This window comes from Cylas formicarius, unplaced genomic scaffold (assembly GCF_029955315.1).
Source record: "Cylas formicarius isolate icCylForm1 unplaced genomic scaffold, icCylForm1.1 PGA_scaffold_4__25_contigs__length_36172078, whole genome shotgun sequence".
In the NCBI taxonomy this organism is placed as follows: domain Eukaryota; kingdom Metazoa; phylum Arthropoda; class Insecta; order Coleoptera; family Brentidae; genus Cylas; species Cylas formicarius.
In genome coordinates, this window is record NW_026844334.1 from 12,035,019 (window position 1) to 12,055,258 (window position 20,240).

Sequence of the window (20,240 nt, forward strand, 5' to 3'; positions counted from 1 at the left end):
AACAAGGATGGTGAAGGCTTTCAATATCTGAAAACAAAATTTTCTCGAATCAGTGACGCAAAATTGAAAAAAGGAATTTTTGCAAAGTTGAACAATGCAGGAAAAAGAGCTTGGGTGGCTTTTGTAAATGTATGTCATAGTTTTCTTGAGAATACAAATCAGAAACAAATCATCCGAGGGCTTCTTTCTGCTTATAAAGTTTTAGGATGGAATATGTCACTTAAAATTTATTTTTTGGACTCCCATGCAGATTTCTTTCCTGAAAATCTCGGTGCCGTATCAGATGAGCTTGGTAAGAGGTTCGTTCAGGATAATATACAAATTGAAAGATGTTACAATGGAAAATGGTCAGCAGCAATGCTTGCTGATTTCTTTTGTTCGATTAGCTGAGAAACTCTGATGCAAACGAAAAGAAAAAAAAACTAAATAGTAATTTGTCTTTTATTACCATAAAGAGATTAATACACTGATATTTTTATAACTTAGTAACATAAGCATTTTTCACTGTAAAAGTTAGACCGTAATATTTTTTAATTTTTTTATAATTGTTGTTACTTTTATTATTTCGTTTTTCAAGTAAATGGGCATTTTATTCACAATCTCTGTGCTGTACGTATTTACCTATTGAATGCCGTGTTCAGAGCACAAAATATGATGAAATTCTCAGAATAATGATGACCTCGAATAAAAAAAAATCAGATTAGATTTTGCAGTCAATGTTTTTTAGATTAAAGTTCTTAGCTAATGGAGTACTAATAATTCTCATTTGAAATGTAATTTATTTTAATTTAATTTACTACAATGTACAAGTTTTTCGAAGTTTCCTATTACAAGTTCAGGTTTAGAGTATTGTATTTTTATTTGATCACGGCGTTTCACAAAATTTTTGATAAAAACTGTCAGGTAATGGAAAATCTAATGAAGAAAACTGAAATATTGCAAAAAAGTCGTATTTCAGTTAATTTTTAAATTACTTTGACTATAAGGAGAATTTCAAAAAACCAAAAAAAAGAATATTTTAACAACTCTTCTTGAGCCATGTTATTTGACTAAACTGCAAATTTGTAAATTTATGAACCAGTCAGTTTTCTATACAACAATTATCTGTTAAAAACTTAAGAGAGAAAATTAAACGACCAAAAGGTATACCTCCTGCCCTAGTTGAAACTATAATTGTCCATTATTGGTATAATACAAGCGATAATAAAAGAAATAACAGGTACGCTAATGACATTCCCAGTATTTGTGTAAGACTACGATTCCACGCTTAATAACTATTTTTCGTTTATTTTATTTATAGTTAAAATTATTATGTAGTAATATACTTGCTGCTTTGGATATCTTTGTCATCAGAAACACTGAACCTTATTTCGATTTTGACATTTATAGGAAGGAAAACAATATAAAATGGAAAATGCTTCAATTTCTGATTCATTGACTTATTGTATAAATCAATGACTTAAAGTTCTCGAAGGCCCGATCAACATAGAAAATTAGATAAATTTAAAAAGCTGTGGATTATGAAATATGGTCAAATGACTGTAGCATAAATTAGTAATAATAATAATAAGTAATAATAATAATAATAATAAATGTGTAAATAAATTAGGAGTTAAATATGTATACGTTTAAAGACATTTATATCAATTAATTAGACACTCGTCGTACTTTCTCTAGTTCACTTCAAATTATATAAAGATTTAAATCTAATCTTTCTTGTTTGCCTAGAATAAATGTTAAATAGGCTAATTTGTAATGAGACATAAATCCAGTTTAGGAAAAGCGAATTTTAAGAAAAATGCAATAATAAACCCAACGTATATGCAGTGAATAACGAACAACCGAAACAATAAGAATTAACCACTCGAACCCGGGACTTCTAATTCGAATCACATCCGATACTGAACTATTTAATTAAAATCCAACCCTCGTTCTATCCTAGATCGAATCTAAATCCTTCTAACACACACATTTCGCTCGCGAGCAGACGCCCGTTTGGGGAATTTAATTTAAACTCACCTATAATAATTGTTGTCGGCGCTCCAGATCTTCATCAGTCCGTCTCCCTTATACGTGTTTATCAAATCAAAGCAGGCCACGAAAACGCCTCGCGAGTCGTCGAACGTCGTTTCGGGTGACGCCGACGTCATCCCGCGGAAGGCGATTTTGGAAAAGGCGGCAGCCTCTTCGACACTGACTTGCTTTTTCACGAACAGTTGCTCGAAATCACAGCCGTTCACTAGACCAATCACCATCACTAAGGCGGTCAGTTTTTGAGTAAGCGCCGGCATTTTTTTTTTGGGAATTTATTCGGTTTGGAGTTATTTATGCATCACAGATTTGCTTCGGTGAGTAGTCGGTATCATTATTGACTGGGTTAGACATAGACACCTGATACGTTGAATGCTGAAGCTCGGCAGACAAGTTTAATAGCGTTGGCTAAGAAAAGGTATACTTCGTTCTTTAGGAAATAATAATAATTACAATAAGTCGGCTACTTATATTTAAGCAGACATTATCTAGCTACTAAGCACTAGTTTTTATTAAATGCAGGTTAATAACCTGGAATTATAAGCTATTTGCTGGTTTTTAAAAAGTATATGATAGAGTAGGTGTCAATTCTATCCTTAAAACCATTTGAAAAACATCTAGTGATGATGATTTTCTGCAAAAAAGTACTTGAGCCAGTCTTCTAATGCACATATTCAACCACTATCGTCAAAAATTAATTTTGTGGAATATACTGCGAAATTTTAATAATTTCTGCTGGACAATCGGAAGGCCAAAGTAACAATTTTGGACATATTCAGAGATAACTGTAGTAAAGTTATTTAAAAAAATGCCACTTGCTTGAAATTTTCCAAAAAATTACAATCTTATAGCAAATACCGTTTTTAGTTTCTAGACTTCCAGCTTCTAGCCGCGTTTTTTTTTCTGCATGATTTTTTTTAAATTGGGGTAGTCTAAGAAAACTACATAACCATAAGATACATCTGTTCAGTTCAGTTCAGTCAAGTACAAATATTAGCTGGTGTTAAATGAATCCTTTATAAATTTAATCTGTCTTCGGTTGTCAATGATCAGAAAACAATATTAGTCTAAACACAGTAATGCCTATCACTGTTTTTTAAGTGGATTTTATTTATCTTGCCTAATTATTCTGTTGCATTAAATATATATATATATATATATATATATATATATATATATATATATATATATATATATATATATATATATATATATATATATATATATATATATATATATATATATATATATATATAACGAAATTTTATATGTTTTCTTTATTAAATCACTAAACAATTAGGTAAATAAAAACAAAAAAATAATAAATAACAATAACAAAATATCAGCGATAAAAATCCATTAGGTACATGAAACTCAGCGAGAAGGTTTCGAGGATACCAAAAGGAATAAAATTCAACAGTTAAAAGTTATATTATAAGGCCACAACTCCAGTTGGGAGGAGCTTAGTGCATATGAAATAAATATTGTACCGATGAGCTATTTGAAATGTATCACTCGAAGTTTCAGTTACATTTGAGCGGTTGAGTTGGTAGCGTATAACATACCCTATAAAGACATAAACAATTAAAACATGTTTCATTATTTTTACTTATTAACAAGACATGTGCGAAAAGTTTAAAGAGGTGATTCTTTGTCGCAAATAAGGGGTAGTTTGTTATATAAAGGTTTTCTATCAGGTTTCGATATGCATCACTTATCTCAAAACTGCGCCGCGCCGGCACAACATATACAGGATGTTTTATTAAACATGCACCAACGCTCGGCTGGAGATTCGTAGTAAAAAAAGTCTGTTTAGTTTCTAAGGTTATAAACGAGTCTTTTACAATATGCGATTATGCTGAAATTGGGAAAGTCCCGTTCTAATGATAAAGGGCTAATTTTGCTGTATCCATGTTAAAATTATGAATATCAGTGCGGCAGCAAATTTTTTGTCATTTATTTTGAATGAAAACAACTACCATCAGCTTAATTGTTAGGATCATATTTGTATTTAAAAAATATAAACCTCTATATAAAACTCGATATAAAAATGAACAAGGTGTTTAAAAACAAATGCAAAAAACTTAAGAGGGTGATTACTTGTTTCTAATAAGGGGTAGTTTGTTACATAAAGGTTGGATCAAAAGCCAACCATTAGAGGTATATCGCGCAAGAAATATGGCGGGAAAACAATGTTTTTATTTTTTATCTTAAAAACGATAATGAATAAAAGAATAAAATATTTCGTACTATAAAAAACCACTTTCTGCACATTGTTTTTGTTTAACGAATAGAAGGAATTAAATATATTTTTTTACTTTATGTTTTATGTAAAATGAAAAGCGAATGGCAAAACAAAATAGAAAAAATAATTTAGTTGGGTGCTGTCAGACTTATATTTTGTACTCACATTTATCAATTATCTTCTAAACTGTTACATAGTAAAAATAATTTATTGATAATCGTTTCTGAAATTCATTCATGTATTCATGTGTAAACTATGAATAACCCCTCCATTCAAAACATTTTATTTAAACAATGTAACTCGCATAAAAGCAAAACAAATAAGTGTTGAAAATGCCTGCGTTGCGATGCTGCTTCCAAGAAATTTCTGGTTACACGCCCGTACATAAAATGCATATCTGCCATTTCTGCGTCTATCAATTAAATGGTGAGATAATAAATTTTTTATGAAATCAGTAGTATTTTTTATATTCAAACTAAGTAAGCAATGTCAAAAAGTGTATTTTGCATATAATGCATAATAATACCTCCGCAAAATTTTATTTTCTATATATTATCGTTTTTAAGATAGCAAATAAAAACAATTTTTTCTCCATATTCTTAGGTTGAAATAAGTTGGAAACCATAGCAAACCAACGCTTATATAAACATTTTCTCTTTATTTGAGCCACCCTGGATATTTTTAAACATTATCGCCGCTTCGCGGTTGCGCAAATTTTCAAAATATTCCCGTTGCCCTGAAACAAATCTACAAATCTTTTTGCAGGATATTAAAGTGACTGTCGTTAATCTAAGCGCCAAAATATCCATCGTCATTTATTTTTCTGCGGAGGGGCAATTCGGTACATAAGTACTTATATTAAAGTGAGGAGATAAGGACAACATTCTCAAGTAGTTAGATACTAGGACGTTTTAAAAAAACGCTTTAAATTGCAAAAATTTTGATACGGTTCAAAGACACAACAACAATGAGGAACGATAATAACAACTAAAAACAACATTAGATAGATATCGCTAGCTGGTTTTTTTGCTGTGGTATTTGGAATTGATTATTAACCAAGATATTAATTGTGAATTATAAAGTCATTGAGCCAAAACTTTTCCCATCTAACTTAGGAGAGATGTTTTTTATTGTCGCGCAAAAATCAAAAATCTTGAAATCTCTTTATATATTATAAAATAAGACCACTATGAAAAATCATCAAGATATCTTGGGCCCCACCACACATCAAATTTCTAATACGAAATTTCTCTTCACGCCAAAATCAAATCGGTCATGATTTGGTGAGAGATATTATTGTAGTATATGGCAAAAATAAACGAATTCAAATATCGCAAAGAAACCTGACCAAAACATAACATTTGCTGCGGATTCTAGAGCCAACAGAAATGCTGATTAGGTATAAAATTAATTTATATTTTATTGTTGCTGATGCGATACTTTTTTTTTCAATAACAAGTAAAAACATTGTATTACCGGGAGTGCCCTCCAAATACCACTCAAGGAGTTACTGAAAAATTTCGCCAAATAAACCACTGCCTGTGGTTATCTAAGCTCAAACAAACCCCTCTTAACCACAATAACCACTCGAAACGCACGTCTGCGACTCCGGGCTGCTGCGAACACCGGATGAAATCTCGACCGATTCTCACCACTCCCGGCGTGCTCTGGCGCCATACAATATGCTCTAGCTGCCAGCTCTGGAACATAAAGATAGAGTTGACGCGCGCATGCGTCATTTCGAACGTGCTAATTTACATTTAAACAACATTTCATTATGTACTTCTATCTTCAGTGTTCAGTGTTTGCGAATGTTGGCAGTTGTTTTAAAAAGTTTTCCTCGCTTCTTGTATTATAAGATGAAGGACAAATGGATGCATTGGTGCTTATTAAAAAAAAAGTTTTTTGGTCACGTTATCTAAACTTGCGTGCATAGAAGCCGACCCATTGGGAATTTTTGACTCCCATTTCATTTTTTTTAGAAACTACTGATCAGATAAAAAAATATGCTGTTTGAAAGACAATTTAATATGCTTTAATACGATTTAAATTGATTAAAATTTATTTCTGCTTTTTAGGTTTAGCATAGTAAAATAACTGCACGAGTCAAAGTAACTTTTGTTTATTACTAAAAACAAATAGGGTTATTGACAATTAGCAACCCAACACTTATTTTTTATTAATGGGTATGACGCCTCTTGCCCTAATAACATCTCTTACTCGATTATGCATATATCTAATCAAGTTCGCTATTGTTTCTTGTGGAATGTTAAGCCACTCTTCTTCTACTGCAATCGGATTGAGGTCCATAACTCGAAAACCGATTTCTGTAATGTTTTCTTGCACGATCCTTGCGGCGTGCGGTCTAGCATTGTCATGTATGAAATTCGTCTCCAATGTAATCGACATATGGTACCACGGTGATCTGATAAAATATCCTCGATGTAGCTAGCACCTGTTAAACCTCCTGCCCCTTGATCACGGCCGCCGCTACGGTTGAAAACAGAGTTGGTTCGTGCGTCCATAGAAATTGCACCCCACATCATGCAGGAACTACCTCCGCTCTTGTTACATTTTTTTTCCGGTACACTCCTTTCCGTCGATCCAAAAAGGTATATTTTGGTCTCGTCTGAGAGCAGAACAGACCCTTATTGGTCCATTGTCCAATTCAGATAATCCCGTGGAAAGGGTAGACGTGCTTGTCGATGAGCTGGAGTAAGTTTGGGACCAATTGCAGTTGTTTTTGGGGTCAGGTTATTTTCCTTCAGTCTTCTTCTTACTGTCCACTTGCTAATAGCCACCCTTCGAACTAAATGGAGCAGTTGTTGCACTTAACACAATAAAGCGGTCATCACGAGCTGTTGTATTTCACCTTCTGGCTGTTCCAGGGCGCCCAGCAAAGGATGCAGTCTCCTCATACCGTTGGCATAATTTTCGAACTGCTGCTCCTGTCATATCCAGTTGTCGAGCAACAGCTCGCTGGCGAAGTCCACTTTTGATTAAAACGATAACATGAGCGCCTTTTTGCGGTGTAATATGCATCAAGCTAACACAATTAAAAGCTGTACAAATGGTTCAAAACGAAACATCCAGTTGCTAAGTCTATAACAAGTTTGTTACTATCACTAATAACTACTGCATGAACACGTTTCATTTCTTTAACCATATAAAAGGTCAGCACTCTTGACAAATTTAATGAAATTTAATGATCAATACGATTTCACATACGCACTGTTTTCCTATCAACAGTACGAAACGCTGAACTGATTTTTGTCAACATTTTAAAAATTCATATTAATACAATTAAGTGGAATAGATTTCGTTCTAAAACATAATTTAATAAGATAATTATTGGAAAACTACGGCATAGATGAATATAGGTTTTTTCACTTAATTTTGTTCCTATTTCGTTGTCAGATTTTTGAAATTGACGGGTGACAATAGTATATTATGCAACAAGGGTCATGGCACGAGCGGAGCGAGTGTTTAATAAACGAGTGACTTAAAAAGTACATCAAACGTGTTGCATACTATACTTTTTCTACGACCGTTAGTTTTTGGGTACATGTTTTCAAAACAACACGAATACATTCACTGACATGACCGTCATAATTGACAAACGTCAAAATTCAAGCCGCGCGGTAAAATCTCCGAAAACTACCGATTCTTCCCAAACCCGTTCGGTAATATCCCGGAAATGTCCGCAGTGGCTCGGATCCGTCGGACAAGAAACTCAAGCAAAAGGTTATCAGAAAGTCCGAGCAAATTCTTCGCATAGATATCGGTTTTGCTACGATCACAGGTCATTATTCCATTCATCTACTGGTGTTTGTTATCGCAGAATTCGTAAGATTAAAGCAATATATCAACTACAAAAAGCAGGTATCAAATGTAAACCTATATTTTTACATTTACTTACCAACACGGAAAGAACAAATAAATACAAATAAAACGGACATTTTTTTTACAAATGCAATTGCCTGCTATATTTGCAATACTTAATGTAAAATTTCAATTGCAGTTCCGATGCACTTTATCAAATTTCGATAGCGACCATTAAAACATTTGCATTACTACGCTATCACAATGTTGTCCACAGCTTAATTGTTCGAAGTGTCCACTTACAAGTTTATGTGCACTCTAAAAGAAAGGTAAGCTAAGAGAAAAGTTGCAAAAATGGGAAATTGGTCAAATTTGCAGAGTGGTAGAGAGTGTGGATAATTTAAATTTCATGGAAATGTTCACATCAGGAAAACGGTTCAATAACAAAATATGAAAGTGTAAAACATAATTGGAAAAAACAATTGTATTCTGGGACACCAAATTTTTCACAGAATGTCTGTGTTCTCTATTTTCAAAGTAATTCCTCTCTGCGATAATTTTTTTAGCGTCGTTTTACCTCTGAAATAATTCTGATTAGTTAACTTAAAAGAAGGTTGCAAAATTACAGGACAATCTGTATAAGACCGAATTCTTTTTCACGATTGAACTCCTATGGAATTTTTTAGTATATGGTAATTTGTTGTTAATTTATGCTATCAGCGTCTAGATGTGCAACCATTTTGTTAATGCCTTGTCATCTCGAAACAATAAATTAAGATTCTTATTCTATAAAAAACGTGTTTTTTGAGTTTCATTTCTTAAAAGATAATGACTTAAAGTGTTTATTCGTCCGGTACATATTCGCATTAGCAATAATTGATGAACGATTTATCGCCTAAAAATTCAATAACGCCAGATAACGGGCCGCGTCGCTCAAATCCAAATAAAGTGTCCCCAGTTGAACTTGAGAATAACTCCAAAGCCAGTTTCGTGTATAAACAAACATTAATGAAATAAATTTTTCAATGTGAGGTGAGTTTAAGCTGTATTGTCTTTTTTGTCGCCTATATTTGTTGTCTTCAATAGCTTAATTGGCCATTGCTGCGTGCCACAGAATGTTTGACAGTCAATATTACGCTTAACTATATTTATCGGTTGATTACCAACAGCAAACGATTTTATAATTCCATGGATAAGGTTTGGAGTGACCAATTGGAAGTAGACATACACTTGAGAATTAGCTTCGCTCTAAATGCGGCAGTTTTGTTTGTTGACGTAGCCATTCAACCAAAAGTGCGCTTCATCAAAATCGGGAACAACGGCAATCTCGTTTTGGGCCCATTCGACGAATCTACGCCTTACTTGGTGATCGTTTGGCTTCAATTCTTGCACGAGTTGGATTTTGTAAGCACGTAAACCAACATCCTTCTGCAAAATCTTCCATAAAGTGGATGGACACAGATCCAATTCCTGTGCTCGATGGCGGATGGACTCATTCGGGTCTTCCTCAATGCTACGCTCTACAGCAGTAATAGCTTCTTCTGTACGCACCGTACGACGTTTCTGCGGATGCTAGTTATCAATAAGAGTAAACGTGGTGCGAAAACGTTCCATGGTTAATCGAATTAACTGCTCTGATGGACGATTTTGTCGACGATAAAATGGACGTAGTGCGCGATACGTATTCCGCACAGAACCATTATTTTCGAAATAAAATTCAAAAATTTTCATGATGAATTGCCAAACCAAACTGAGAATAAATCACTTGACAGCTGTTAAATCGGTCGCCATCTTGAACAGTAATGCGAACTTAAAGTTCTATACATCGAAAAAAAACACCCATTATAACACCAGTGTGCTTGCCTCGAGAAAAAAATAAATTCGATCCTTTTTCGTTAAATGGTTTTTGCCTTATCCCTTTCGGAAAGCTGGTGGTGGGTGGTCGAACGTTTTCGGAAATAAATGCCTAAAAATAGCCAGCTCAAAGTTTGACAAACCGTGTTTAGCCATTCTGAAGTTATACACGGTGTTCGGAAAATGAGTTAGGAGGAAAAATTGAACGTGGTAAAATAATGGTAGTAAGTCGTGTAATAAAAATTCGAATTATAGCTTGTCAAAAATCATTTTTTTCAATTTTATTTTTAACACGTAGTGGGTTTTATTCTCAACGGAATAGGCTGGTATTTTACACACAGCCCTGATTTAGTAAAAATCATCGTTCCAAAATAAAATTGTTTCAGAAATCTGCCACTAGAGAGCACTTTACCTAGAACATTTTTTGTATTTTCCTTGTATTTTATTTATTTAGACCGATATTGCAAAATAGGACAGTTTGCATTAAACAGAATCACAAATCCTCAAAAATTGTAACTCTTGTTTTAAGCCGATAAGTGTTATCCTTTAGCCTCAAATCTATTTTTTATTCTCGTCCCAAATACCCGAATACAGAAAGGTGAAACTGGATATCACGATATGCATTTCTGTTACGGAAAAGCAAGAGGAAGTGCAGGCCAGCATTATTAACCTGCAGGCGAAGAGCACTAAATTTTTGAAAACAGTATGCTACAAATTAAAAAAGTGCCATTATACTTTTTATAAAACTTGAGGGGGGCTGAGCTAAATGTACATAAACACCGTCTTGGATCACTGATTCCCATATTGGTGGCAAGTAGAGACCCAAGTCGCGGTTAAGATTGTTAGGTTGCTTACAGATTTCTATAGACTTTCAGATTTTTCGTTGGTAGAAGAATTGATTACATGCAAGAATGTTAGTTTTATTGAATAAAATTTTATTTCCGGTTTCGTGATTGTGTTCGGCAAATATAACGTCAAAACCAGATTTACCACTTGTCCAAAAATCGCTCAACATCTTCGGTCTGTCAAAGACAAAATTCCATTTGAGATGCCAGGAGTTTACAGCATTCCATGCATATGCGGAAAAGAATACATTGGAGAGACCGGACGAAAAATATCTTCAACTTCAACTAGGCTCAAAGAACACGAAAGAGCCTTACGACTAAGACAAATAAACTCATCAGCTGTTGCCGAACACAATCACGAAACCGGACATAAAATTTTCTTAAAAATTAGAAATCTATAAACAACCTAACCATCTTAACCGCGACTCAAGTATCTACCTGTCACCAATATGGGAATCAGTCATCCGAGACGGTATTTATGCCCCTCAAACAATATAAAAGCAGGTACAGAGTAAAATTTTTTAGTCAAGCTCTGAAGAAGCCAACAGGAGGATTGGCGAAACGTTAGCTAGTTCGACTCAGCAAAAACCGACGCAAGAGGAATCCAGAAATTTTACAAATCACTTTGATTTCAACAAAAAATGACTAAAAGAGATTTTAACCCGCTAGTTAAAACCGCATTTCGATATCCTTTTTCTAAACCAAAAGTAAAAGAAATTAATACTAGAAATAATGTCGCATGTTTGGGAATATTTTCAGTAGGTATACCTGTTATTACTAACTCCTCGTTTAAATCCTAATATTCGTTCTTAAAGCAATATATATATATATATATATATATATATATATATATATATATATATATATATATATATATATATATATATATATATATATATATATATATATATATATATATATATATATATATATATATATATATATATATATATATATATATATGATGACACTATATTCCGGGATATCATCCGTTCGCTCGTTGAACTCCGACTGGAATCCTGCCAATCCTGCATCCGACTGGAATCCTGCAGACGTTTCGCCAAAATCTCACTTGGCATCTTCAATGCTCGCGCTCCGTGTTCGAAGTGTTTTCGGAACGCGAGCATTGAAGATGCCAAGTGAGATTTTGGCGAAACGTCTGCAGGATTCCAGTCGGATGCAAGATTTGCAGGATTCCAGTCGGATGCAGGATTCCAGTCGGAGTTCAACGAGCGAACGGATGATATCCCGGAATATAGTGTCATCACATTTTTCCATCCGTGAATCAATACGTGAGAATATATATATATATATATATATATATATATATATATATATATATATATATATATATATATATATATATATATATATATATATATATATATATATATATATATATATATATATATATATATATATATATATATATATATATATATATATATATATATATATATATATATATATATATATATATATATATATATATATATATATACGTACTGATTCACGGATGGAAAAATGTGATGACACTATATTCCGGGATATCATCTGTTCGCTTGTTGAACTCCGACTGGAATCCTGCAGACGTTTCGCCAAAATCTCACTTGGCATCTTCAATACTCGCGCTCCGAAAACACTTCGAACACTGTGAACCAGTGTTGTTTGTTTTATTGTTGTTTTATGTTGTTTATTGTTGTTTGTTTAATTAATTATTCTCTAATTTGATTGGATTCTAGTGAGCAAAACTCATAATGAATCAGGAGGCTACCTTACTATTGTAATTGAGAAAAAGTCTGTTTTCCGAATTTTCCAAAAAAATTTTTTTTTAATAAAATAATAACTATTTTCCAACCAACTAATTAAAACTTAAAATTGTGTGCTGATCTAAACAGTCATATTATATTGTACAAAACTGGTTTAAATTTGATTTTGATTTAACGGTAACGCTAAATATTTTTGATTTCAGATATTATCAGAATGGCAGTACTGTTGTTCATCATGTTGTTCCTGCTGCTTGCGTTTTACTTCTATGTAAAATGGCTGTACTCTTACTGGACAAGAAAAGGTGTATTTCAATTAGAACCTAAGTTTCTCATGGGTAACCTGTCCGAAGTATTCACCTATAAAAAATCTTGGGGACTAGTCGTAGCGGACATATACAAAGAATTCAAGCGTCGAAACGTTAAACATGGCGGATTCTACATCATCCTGAATGCGGTATACATGCCTCTAGATCCGAATGTCATACGGAACATATTATTGAAAGATTTCAATCATTTTATGAACCACGGATCGTACGTAAACGAAGAGGCGGATCCCTTGACCGGACACTTGTTCAACTTGGAAGACGACAAGTGGAGAACTCTAAGAACCAAACTGACTCCTACTTTCACCTCTGGCAAAATGAAAATGATGTTTCAAACTTTCGTCATCTGCACCAAACGCTTGGAGGAGGCTATCAACAATCGCGTAGCTCGCAAGGAACCTACTGATTTAAAAGAGATTCTTGCCAGTTTTACAACGGATATAATAGGGAACTGCGCCTTCGGAATCGAGTGCAACTCTCTTCGAGATCCCGAATGCGACTTTAGGCAATATGGTAGAAAAATAGCCGAAAGGACGCTTCAAGAAACTGTGACTTTCATTCTATATCAGATGTTGCCTAGAGTAATTGTTGATATATTAGGACTCAAGACGACGAGTAGTGAGGTGGAAAAATTCTTCCTAGGAGTCGTTAAAGAGACGGTAGACTATCGAGAGAAGAACAACGTGTTCAGGAAAGACTTTATGCACCTCCTGCTTCAACTTAAGAATCAGGGCGTGGTTACCGATGACGAAACCATCACTAGAGGTGAAAATAGAGGACAATCCACCCTTACGTTTAACGAACTGGCTGCGCAGTGCTTTGTTTTCTTTTTGGCGGGCTACGAAACGTCCTCAACAGCCATGTCTTTCGCATTATTTGAATTGGCTTTAAATCCGAGCGTCCAAGACAAACTTAGGAAGGAAATCAATGACGTTCTGGAGAGACATAACGGCCAGTTTACCTACGAAGCTGTGATGGAGATGTCTTATTTAGATAAAGTCATTTTGGGTAAGATATCCAGTTGATCAAACTTTGAATTGGTAACTACATTACCTTATATTTTTTTGTCTAATAAACATTCAACTTATTATTATTATGGAAATTTTACTGTCAACATTTCCAGAATACTCCCAATGAGTCTCGATTTATTGCTGCAATTCCAGAAACATTAAGGAAGTATCCGGCCCTTCCAGTGATAATTCGTGCGTGTAACAAGACTTATAAAATCCCTGGAACTGATTTCGAAATCGAAAAGGGGACTCTAGTCAATATACCCATAGTGGGCGTTCATATGGATGAAGAGTATTATCCAGAACCCGAAAAGTTTGACCCTGAACGATTCAGCGAGGAAAACAAATCTAAAAGACCCAACTTTACGTACTTGCCCTTTGGAGAAGGTCCCAGGATGTGTATAGGTAATGTGCTTATCCGGAAAATCGTTTAATTTATTAGTATAATGCCTCGTTACAGGCATGCGGTTTGGGTTACTCCAGAGCAAGGTTGGATTAGCAACAATTATTCGCAGATTTAAAATTGCCTTAAACGATAAGACGATAACACCGATTCAAATGGACCCATCAGTATTTTTCCTCAGTGCGAAGGGAAAACTATGGTTCGATGTAAAAAGCGTTTGATGTTTGTGACATCATGTAAAGATGTAAAGATGTTATACTATATTACAAAATCTCTTCCAAATATAATTAGACGAATACGAGACCAGAATTTATATTTTTATTTATCTTTAAACAATATCGAGGAAGAATTAGCAAACTATTTGAATTGCTGTTGTGGAACTTGTTATTATGTAGCTTCAGTATGCAACCAATTATGAGCTTGTGTATTTTGGTCACTTGTGAAGAAATTAATTTACTTTGCTCACTTGGGATTTACAAAGTCACTTTGTTCACTAAATTGGGCTTAATTCTAATCAATTTTTGGTAGATTGTGAAAGAAATTTAAGGAGAGGTTTTAATCGAGAATTACAAAATCACGAAATTTAATACAACAAACTTTGAGTTATAAATTGAGGCTTTGTTACTTTGCCCTATAATCTGATTAAGCACGCATTGAATCCCTAAATGTTGATTCCTTTTAAATACTGTTCCCGAATTTCGCTTGCTAAACATGCAAATAAATCTCGGTCTTACAAAACATCGCACGGAAAGGAATACGGGGAATTGTCTGGATCGTTCTCGCCAATTTCTATGAACAATATGCCCCAATTAGCGCCAAATTGTTCCTCCCACTTAAAGAGGATAAAACTCAACAAAACGCGAAGAAATCTGCGAAAGCCCCGAGCATTTTATGCATTACAGTCATTTTGCTTTATTTTTCTTAGAAACCCCGCCTTAGAACCAAAACAACAACTTTCCTTGTCATTTCTAAGAGGCTCATAAATTTTGTACGACTTCAATATCATATCTGGTCTCGGCAAGTATAACTGTAATTTGTTCCCGAGAAAAACATATATTATTCACGAACTTTTCAAAGAGGTTTCCGCACAGTGTATCAAAACAGAATCCTTCTGAAAGCACTTCGAAAAATACATATAACACTTCGGTTACAGATCGATTCGTTTAAGAGGTTGGCGACGACGACGTCGCCTCCATTTTAGAGAACTGGGTTAGGTTAGACATTTTTTGTAAATTGATTGACTGAATTCTGCAGATTCACTAATAAAAACTATTAAACACAAAACATGAACCGAAGAAAATCTGATAAATCTATCCCAGGATATATTCATTAAAATGGTGTAATTTATTCATCTTAAATGTCAACAAAGGTGTACTCCACAGTTAAGGGTCATAGAGCATTGACAATTCTTGTTTTGTGTTTTATTGTATTTTATTATTTTTTTAAAATTATGTAAAAGCAAGTTAATTAATTCTCATTTCACGAGCTTCATTTAGAGGGGGTTATTGATATTTAGTAACTTACGAAGTTATTCTTTAGAGACCGATCACTAGAACATTGATTTTATATGTGAAATTTATCAGAGCTTAAATACTCATGCAACAAATTGCAGCAACCAAAAAAACCAGCAACTTGGAGCTTCAAATTGGAGTTGGAGCTCAGTTTTGAGAGTCACTCTGCTCTTGTATTAGGTTGTGACATTACTAGATATATATGTATTCTTTCAAGGTATTTCATCTTCTTCTTCTTTTTCTTGCGGTGCCTAACCGTTCCGAATGTTGGCAACTTGCATGGCTGTTCTTACTTTGTCTTCATCCTGGTCCTCTTTTGCAGTACACGTTTCCTTGTGGAATTAATTGGAGGAGGTTATATCGTTGTTCGTTCCTCACAATATGGCCTAGGCAGTACAATTTATGTTTTTTAATGGTTGTAATAACTTCGCATTATTTGCCGATTCTGCGTGTGACTTCATTATTTGTAACTCGATCTACCCAGGGGACCGAACGCCTCCAGTTTTTTCATAGCAACAGTCGACAGCGTCCAAGATTCCGCGCTGAAAACTGAAAACGTATAGCAATGTAAAACGAATATCTTGGTTTTCAGCGGCAGGTTGGTGGCATTTAAAGGTGGTGCTTATCTTTATAATGCGGCTTTGGGTCTTGCTATACCTTGTCTTATTTTCAAGGAGTGATCCCATTGACTGTTTACATTAGTGCCAAGATATGTGTAGCTTTCAACTCTTTCAACTGGCCTTTGATAGTCAGCTGAGTATTGAAGACTGGACGTTTGCTAATGACCATATATTTTGTCTTCTTCGTGTTTATTTCTAATTCGTACTATTGGCTAATTTCAGTTATAGATGTCATCAGTGTTTGTAAGCCTTCTACACTGTCTGCGAATATCACTGCGTCGTCTGCGTATCTGATGTTATTCAAACGTTGACCGTTAAATAGTATCCCTTAACATTAAACAGCATGAGGGACAGTACACACATTTTTGTTTCACTCCATGCTTAATTGAAATTGCTTCTGTCAACTGGTTGTCTACTCTTATGTTAGCACTTTCTTTATAGTAAATATTATAGATGATTCTCAGACCTTTATCATCTAAGGCCATCTTTTTGAGCAGTGATACATGTTCGACATGTCTAAATTAATCTAACGCCTTCTGGTAGTCCACAAAGCGATATATATCACAGTTGACGTCCCTGCACCTTTGGAATAAGACCTGGATAGCAAAAAGTGCCTCACGTGTGTCCAGAGCATCAACATCAAACCCAAATTGTGTACATGTTATTCGTTTTTTGCATTTTTTTATATTCTCGCTTGTGGATAATTGTTAGGGAAGTCTTAAGTAGGTAGCTCATAAGTAATTCTATACTCATCACACGTTTTTGCATTTGGTTTCTTTAGCAAGGTCACAAATGTCGATTTTAACCAGTTCTGGACAATTTTTCCAGTATTATAGATAAAATTAAATATTTTGTTATCCATTTTATTTCGTTGCCCTCATTAACTTTAAAAATTATAAGTAAAATTTATCAGGTCCTATTGCTTTACTATCTATGTTCCCTCCTATAGCAGTTCCTACCTTGTCGGTTGTAATCCAAGGTCTAGTTATACATTCTGTGCTTCGGCTTAACCATGGTAGCAGGAGAGTATTCTTCTGCTCTGACAGTAAGGCTGCACTTATGGCGCTAAAGTCGGTGCGCACGCTCTCCTTGTTGATAAAGGAGTGCAAGAGGGTACTAAGGAAAGTGACCGAGGTGAGGACTGTCATGTTGGTCTGGATCCCGGGTCACACCGGGATCCGGGGCAATGAAGCAGCGCACGCCTTAGCCAGGGAGGGCTCCAGAGCCCCGCTTGGGGATCGCCCCGTGCGTGAGTCGGGGAGCTATCGAAGCTTAGGTGAGAGAACGGGCCGTGATGAGCTGGAGGGTTGCCCTGGGAATGAGGCAGGCGCGGCTTATGATCAATGGGCCCGCCCTCCCTCGGCTGCTTGGACTGCCAACAAGGGAGTGTAGAGCACTAACAAGGGCCTACACAGGACATTGCAGGCTTAGGAGGGATATTTGCTTGCTAGGCATTGGAGACGACCTGGAGTGCACATGGTGCATGGAAGGGGAGGACTACTGTATCATCTGCTCACCGAGTGTCCTGCTTTGGCATGGGTAAGACTTGGAGTCTTCGGAACGGCCCTGATCGATCTGGACTCAGTGCACGGTATTGTTCTAAAGGAGTTGCTGACCTTCTATAGGAGGGACGGCATTTTAGACGCCCTTTAGCATGGTCTGAGGACACAACCGCGCCCCCCTTAAATGCCAATACCAATACATTCTGCGTTACTTGTGTCATTGTGTCGTTCATCCCTAAATATTTCCTCTATATATTTCATCCAAGCGTCCTTTTTTTGTTCTACATACATTTATTATTAAGTTTCCTTGAGTATCCACCAGGCGTCCAACTTTTTTGTGGAGATTGAAAGAGGCTTCCATGTTTAATTTATTTTCTATAGTCATTCACATACCGGATTAGTAAAAAGTACCGAAACGCCTAAATATCTACAAAACTGCCAAACTGGAAAGATAAAATTCAATACCTACTATCAACAGCAATGTAGTCAGATTTACCACTTTTACGTCACACTGCACGATTTTGTTATTTTAAGTAGCATGCCTTATATATTTTTGTTGTAATTTAGCAAGGTGTCGTAAATTAATTATTTTGTTTCTATTAATTACTAAGCAACGAAAACATCGTGTTTTTTAGTAAAGAGTACCGGAACTATTAAATATCTCTAAAATTGTCCAAGCTAGAACGATAAAATTCAGTGCTTGGGCGTTTTTGGACATGCAGATTTTAAAAATGCTAACAGAAATGTCAGATTTTGCGATGAAATTTATAATTCCGGTACACTGGTACACTTATAAATTCATTGCAACAAAAATAAATAGGGCATTCCATTTAAAATAACAAAATTATGACGTGTAACGTAAAAGTGACAACACCGCGGCTAGCATTTTTGAATTCTGCATGTACGAAAACCCCCAAGTATTGGATTTTTGCCGTTCCGACTCTGACAGTTTTGTAGATATTTAATCGTTCCAGTACTTTTTACCTAAAAAACGGTAATTTTTGTTTTGTTTCAATCTATGTTTTTCGACCACATAAGTTGATTGCTTCATCTCCTTCTCAGCGTGCGGCAAAAGCAGAAAATGCGGCTTAATAGGCCCCACTAATATGAAAATGCTACCACGGCAACATTTCAAATCGAAGAAAATACCGAGCCGTGAATATCGTCAGCTGCATGCTCTGAAGGCTTTCCTTCTTTAACGAGCAATTTCTTTGCGTTTGAAAAATAATTTACGCGATGACTGAGCGGGAAAACGTAAATCGTGTTTGCTTGTTTGGTAAGATCAATAAAAAGATCGGCCCCTATTTTGAACGGTATTACATTTTAATGCAAAACTAATATTGGAGAAATCCGGAGCGTTCAAGATCCACCTAATGAGAAATATCGCGATTCCGGCCCATGTCCCTGCAGGATTTTCATAATGCGATCTCGTCGAAGCATTATTAGGCTCAAATAATAAGTTGTTTATGCGTCAAATTGATAGCGTATGATGATTAAAATTCGGGACCGTCGAAATTGTCGAGAGTCACAGCGAACTAATAAGATGGCAAATAAAGCTTTCGGAACAGCGTCGAAGTATTGAGCTTTCGACAAGTTCGTTGCTTGAATATTGATTGCGTCTTTAGATTCTTCTAAATACAAAGTCCTCGAGGTGCGGCTCACAATTCAGTCGATACATTGCGAGCCAACGTATATCGAAAGAAAGGAAGCGTTAATGATTTGTCCCAGATCTTTTCAGAGTCTCTTGCAATAAGGACTTGTTTGCTCCAACGGCACGGAAAAACTTTGCTTTTTACCACTTTTTTTTAATTAGTATTTTAAAATAGACTTTTTGTTATTAAATCCTTTAAAAATTTCGTATGTCCAAAGAAATGAGGTTTCGAGAGGAAAGTAAAGGAAAGATCGGTAAGACTCGATTTGGAGGACTTTAAGTCTGCCTCCTACCTGACGGAGCAATACAGTTAGTGGTATTATCTTTGCCGCAAACAGTCTCACCAAACACGCTCTAAAATGATGTGCAAGCTCCGACTCCTACTAAACACCCAGTAAATGTCGCATTTTCGTCAAATTTGAAATAGCTGAGTTTGAAAATCAGAGGAAAGTAATGTAGCTTACCAAACCTGTGACCACACTATGACGCTCAAGCTTCTTTTTATATAGGTATAATTTCTGTCTTCGTTAGTCCGGACCACGGATGTTATTTCAACTTGCGACCACCTTCAGTTCATCCTGATTGATCATATCGCATTTTCTTTACATTCTTTGCCCTGTTTCTAAATTTACTAAAATCTCCTATAACCAACTG

At 35.2% G+C, this 20,240-nt stretch overlaps 2 protein-coding genes across 8 annotated transcripts in view; one reads left to right on the forward strand and one right to left on the reverse strand.

Moving 5' to 3' along the window:
* The window catches only part of LOC132701348 (uncharacterized), a 97,156-nt gene that overhangs the window by 27,059 nt on the left and 49,857 nt on the right, over nucleotides 1–20,240 (reverse strand). Inside the window, exons 1-4 of one of the 6 annotated variants that reach the window (XM_060669175.1) lie at nucleotides 8,196–8,259; nucleotides 7,938–8,145; nucleotides 5,753–5,976; nucleotides 2,020–2,439 (exon numbers count right to left, since the gene is read on the reverse strand). In XM_060669175.1, coding sequence (XP_060525158.1) covers nucleotides 2,020–2,291 — 272 coding nt within the window. In that variant the 5' untranslated portion in view covers nucleotides 2,292–2,439; nucleotides 5,753–5,976; nucleotides 7,938–8,145; nucleotides 8,196–8,259. Of the gene's footprint in view, nucleotides 1–2,019; nucleotides 2,440–5,752; nucleotides 8,146–8,195; nucleotides 8,260–20,240 lie in introns of those variants that run through there. The other 5 variants (XM_060669173.1, XM_060669174.1, XM_060669178.1 and 2 more) reach the window with 5 other exon arrangements.
* Nucleotides 8,359–14,603, forward strand: LOC132701347 (probable cytochrome P450 6a13). Of its 2 annotated transcripts, none has more exons than XM_060669171.1 (4): nucleotides 8,359–8,427; nucleotides 12,770–13,897; nucleotides 14,053–14,304; nucleotides 14,360–14,603. In XM_060669171.1, exons 2-4 carry the CDS (start codon nucleotides 12,781–12,783, stop codon nucleotides 14,521–14,523), a joined length of 1,533 nt encoding a protein of 510 aa, XP_060525154.1. In that variant the 5' UTR covers nucleotides 8,359–8,427; nucleotides 12,770–12,780; the 3' UTR covers nucleotides 14,524–14,603. The 2 variants fall into 2 exon arrangements, with proteins under 2 accessions (XP_060525154.1, XP_060525155.1); XM_060669172.1 differs by lacking the exon at nucleotides 8,359–8,427 and adding an exon at nucleotides 9,052–9,130.

What these genes read in the sequence shown, in the direction of transcription:
- LOC132701347 (XM_060669171.1), top strand. Translation starts at nt 12,781, where the DNA reads ATGGCAGTACTGTTGTTCATCATGTTGTTCCTGCTGCTTGCGTTTTAC. An exon ending in TTTAGATAAAGTCATTTTGG is followed by an intron (nt 13,898 to 14,052) that starts GTAAGATATCCA and finishes CTGCAATTCCAG; the next exon opens with AAACATTAAGGAAGTATCCG. An exon ending in AGGTCCCAGGATGTGTATAG is followed by an intron (nt 14,305 to 14,359) that starts GTAATGTGCTTA and finishes GCCTCGTTACAG; the next exon opens with GCATGCGGTTTGGGTTACTC.